We start from the raw sequence: 5000 nt of genomic DNA, 5'->3' as shown, positions 1-5000 counted from the left end.
TTTCTTGTCAATATGTAGACAGTAGACACCAGTGTCTCTTTCTTGTCATGTAGACACCAGTGTTTTTTGTTGAGATTCTGAAATCTTAACTCCCCAGAGACCCCATCTTTAAACCAATCCAGTGACTTTGATTGGTGCTGGGCTGAGCATGGATCAGATTGTAAATAGCATCATTTATCTATTTCACTGCAGATTAGGTAAATCATCCCTAACCCTTAAATTCAACACATTCTTTCAATGGACTAAAATCGTGTTTTATTTATTGGCCTTCCTGCCCCGGCATTTGGCCTTTGTACCCTCAAAAAATGGACAACACCAAAGGCCAAGTGGCCTTGCCCCTAAAATGATGAAATTCCAGGCCAGGTATCAAGTATGTATATTAAAAGTACGGTTTACCAGTTTTAAGTGGAGGGTTTAAGTGGTACCGGATATGCAGCTCGGCAAATTGATCCCAGTGCGTGACGCAGGACGATTTCACGACAAATCAAATCTCCACAATACGATTATCGTGAGTTTTATCACTGTAAGAGCCATTTCAGCCCTAATTGCCTATTACCAATTGTCTATTTAACATGCTCTGTAATGAGGCACAGGTGTTGTTGATGTTAGAGGCACACAGTTCTTTGACTGTGTTTGTGACTGAGGCTGGTGATACATGTTTGTTTATTTCTTGTATTAGCTGAAGTATAGGACTTATAGCAACAAAGAATAAATGACATTTATGTTGAACTTTATTGGAAGGCTTCGACATCAGTTCTTGGGACACACCACACGTCTGAACTTGATCTTGAGCGTCAGCAACCAGTAGCACCCATAGTTATAGGGACTTTGGGCACTACAATCACGATAAACGAAAATATCGCTTATCGTCCCATCCCTAATTGATGAAGACCGGAGAGTACGTTTCCCATCCATTTGTTAACATGTGCTGCATGTACGGAATGCTACTTGATGTGTTATTGTACACATACATACATACTACACACCGACCAAACTACTGACTCTCCTTCATGCCAACTGACTGTAATGCATACTGTAAGAAATCTCTCCCTCAATGTATATGGCCCTGTGTCGGTCGGCCTGGTCTTGTGTGATTATGTTCATCTGTGTTTCATGTGTTTCTGTTTGTCTTGTTGATTATTTATTTTATCACATTGTGCAACCCCTCAATTTCCCTTTGGGAATAATAAAGTATATCTCATCTCATCTCATCTCATCTCACCATTTTGTGACCAATATTGCCTGTATATCGTCGTTGTCGAGCGGAAACCTCGTATCTCCAAGTTTCACACAAGTAGTGAAAACAGCAGATCTACAAGCACACAACGCCTCGCGGTGCGAGGCGTTGTGTGCTTGTAGATCGGCTGTTTTCACTAGTTTAAATCATTTTTAATGATAAATGCAAAACGAACGGTTTTGGACATAGAGGGTTTTCACCCGATAACGACGATATAGAGAATTCTATTTGTTATTATTTTCGTTTTTGTCCGTCCGTCCTTCCTTCCTTCCTTCCTTCCTTCCTTCCTTCCTTCCTTCCTTCCATGAATACCTGAATTTGATGAGGATCCCCAGGGCTAGTATGAGTGCTCCCAGGGAGAGTGAGTATCCCACCGTGTACATGGCCCGTAGCTGGCTGAGGATGCGTCCATACTGCTGCTGCAGACATGGAGGCAGAGGCACACAATACATTTAGTCATGTGAAGAATGACACCACTAGTGTCTGTTCTATGTATGTCTATATAAAAATATAAATCATAAAGAAAACTAGTGTATGTTTCAGTCATTTCACAACGGTTGTCAATCACAGAAAGGTATGGGAAGCCTAATGGGAAATAAAGTATTAATAAGCCAATATATAAAGCAATAAACCAATACATATAGAAAAGATATGATAGCAAAACAATGTATTATACAAACCATCGAATATTTCAGTAAATCAACATTTATAATTACAAAGCATTAGGCATAAATACTTGCAAATCAAGCTGTATAGGTGCAAACCAATATTTTCTGTAAACCTTAATATAAAAATGTATATGAAAGCAATCATTAAACCCATGTAATTGATTTACTTATAAAACAATGTATACATTACTAGTAAGACGCCTCAGGGCGACATGCGAAAGGGCGAGGTCGCGCCAATTCATGGCCATCTGGCCAGTGTTGTATATCGGACCAGTTACCCATATATGTAGATCCATGTACTGTATATATTACATCCCGTTTATGCCCATACATGGAGATCCCTGTCTGAACCAGCCGTGCAGATATGGGCTGTCTTCCTCCATATATGGGCATTCCCATATGAAGTCCTGTTAGATATGGGCTTAATATTGATGACATCAGGGATCTCCATATATGGGCATAAAAGGGATTCTGTTAGAGTGGTTCCCATGACATCACAAAATACAATATATGTTATGCCCATACATAGAGATCCCTATCTGAACCAGCCACACAGATATGGGCCATGTCTTGGCCATCTGGCCAGTGGTATATCGATGACATCAGGGATCTTCATATATGGGCATAAAAGGGATTTCTGTGGAATACCCATATATGGACTTGGCTTTTACATAGGTGATATGTAATTGATTTACACCTGTGATATCACATGTGATGTGACAGTGATGTGTCAAGGGAACCAACCCATAGACTGTAAAAATGTGTACACACACGGCTTCACGGCTTCACAGCTTCACAGCTGACATTTCTCATGGTAAACTGCGACCTTGGGTCACAATTAGATCAACATGTATGTAAGTTAATAACAGATTAATTTCTTGACTCAAAATGATTTACACTAGAAATGCATGTTTAATTGACGTTTCAATACTCCATGACATGATGGCTGAAGATTATAAGGCGTTTTTCTAGTTCTACTGGATGTGGATGCCATCCAGACACAAACTGTACTCACCTGACCAGGGTCATCGTCACATTCACTGGTGTTCTTTTGTGCCCAGTGGCCATCCGTACCACACACTCTGTACACAAGACCCTGCTGGACTGGAACACACGCAAACACACGCACACAGGCACACACCCACACACACACACACACACACACACACACACACACACACACACACACACACACACACACACACACACGCATTCTTTCAAAAATACATCGATGAGTCACCGTGAGGAATTGTGGTATAACTTTTTGTTGGAACATAACTGAGAAATGTGAAATATCTGTGGCCTTCACGCACCATTATTTGCTCACTGATTCCGGTGAACTATAGTGCTGTATATGCCATTTATTCTGCGGTGCATTCAATATGCTAGTCTGCTGTGCATTCACCCTAGCAGGCTGGCACATTCCTCCCAAAATGTAACATAATAATAATAAAAACACCTTTGTTCGTGGTAAACATATAGATCACTATAGATTTTGTTCTGTACCTCCTGAACTCAATGAATCATGTTGCAGTATCAACCGTTTTTATTCTTTTTCTGTTCTTTCAGAACAGAAAGAACAGTTTTTGTGTTTGTTGGACTCACCACCGTCCAGCAACATAGTGGTTATCAACCTTTTCAGGTCACAACCCTGGAGAATCAACTGGGACCCCCCAAAATAACCACATTTGAACTGGGGACCCCCACCCTGTCAAGTACTTGGAATTGTAGGAGTTGAGGTATTACATTTAGTTTGACTCAATTCCCACAGATATTGCATTGCAAGGCAATGCAAAACTAAACATGTATGTTACTATAAACTGTAGCAACAACAACCCCAAAAGGTGTTCCGGTATAGTTACATATAGGGTTCCCTGTCTAAATGGGTTAAAGGAGTAGTTCACCCTCAAAATGACTTTTTTTCTTTTGATTAGTCACGCCATGGAGACTAGAGTTCAATAATATTTTTTGGTTTTTGTCACATTCCTAAGACAAAAATGTGATAACAATAAATTTAACCCCATTCGTTCCGGAGGGGGACCCGTTTCGAAACGGGTCCCCCTCCGGAATCAATGGGGGTAAATTTAAAGTCACTTTACTGTCATCTGGGGACCCATCCAAAATGATGTGCACAGGTTGAGAACCACTGCAGTAACATTAACATTGCCCTTCGCACTAGGGATGTGTCTGGTGGGAAACAGCCCTTCATTAATACTGGCTCACGGCATGCACAGACCTTTGTGGTACCAGGGCAGGAACCATGGGCAGGAGACATTGACGGTGGTTCCTGGGAGGCCATCAGGCCAGCAGACATACTGGTCAAAGGTTCGGTTACACACCAAGCCTGCAGGAAGAGAATGAAGAATGTTTCCAGTATACCCTGCCTGTGGTCCAGACTTTTGTCAGGCTTAGGACTCATGCCACTGTACACAGTATACATTTAATCTAGACATAGCCTCCAACAATGTTCTTAAAATTACAATTTAGACACTCTTATTGAGAGCGAGTGTGAAACAAGAGTAACCAGAGTAAGCATGAATCCAGCAACAAACAGGGTAATGAGTCACCTACCTGTAAATAAAACCTAGCCTGTGACTTGTTTTCCAACAAGTGTAAATGTCTTTACCATTTTTCTTTTTCACTTTATAAATATGCTCAACCAGTAAACCAATAAAGGTAAACCAAACTAAACTGAGAAGTACTTTGGGGAAAACCCCAAAGAAACTAAACTAAATCCAACTCGCCTAAAATGAACCAAACTGAGCTTAAATAAACAGAACTAAACTCAACTCGACTGTCACATGCTGATGACATCATAAATAAACAGGGTAATTAGTCACCTACCTGTAAATAAAACCTCAGCTACTACATAACGAGTGACTTGTTTTCCACATGTGTAAATGTTTTTACCATTTTTCTTTTTCACTTCATAAATATGCTCCATTAAACCAATAAAGGTACACTAAACAAACTTAATCCAACTCTATTTAAATGAACCAAACTGAGCTGAAACAAACTGAACTAAACTCCACTCGACTGTCACAGTGGCACAGAGAGGGGGTCTCACCAGTGGCGGGGGGTGTGGTGTTGATGTG

At 40.7% G+C, this 5000-nt stretch overlaps 1 protein-coding gene across 1 annotated transcript in view; it reads right to left on the bottom strand.

The window, feature by feature from the left end:
* Nucleotides 1-5000, bottom strand: part of gcgrb (glucagon receptor b) — a 63071-nt gene that overhangs the window by 9522 nt on the left and 48549 nt on the right. The window contains exons 3-6 of the mRNA XM_080720984.1: nucleotides 4973-5000; nucleotides 4142-4249; nucleotides 2921-3009; nucleotides 1550-1656 (exon numbers count right to left, since the gene is read on the bottom strand). The exon at nucleotides 4973-5000 is cut by the window's right edge and continues 69 nt beyond it. Coding sequence (XP_080577110.1) covers nucleotides 1550-1656; nucleotides 2921-3009; nucleotides 4142-4249; nucleotides 4973-5000 — 332 coding nt within the window. The remainder of the gene's footprint in view (nucleotides 1-1549; nucleotides 1657-2920; nucleotides 3010-4141; nucleotides 4250-4972) is intronic.

This window comes from Nannobrachium achirus (assembly GCF_963921795.1).
Source record: "Nannobrachium achirus genome assembly, chromosome: 3".
In the NCBI taxonomy this organism is placed as follows: domain Eukaryota; kingdom Metazoa; phylum Chordata; class Actinopteri; order Myctophiformes; family Myctophidae; genus Nannobrachium; species Nannobrachium achirus.
This window is presented reverse-complemented; position numbering and strand designations above follow the sequence as displayed.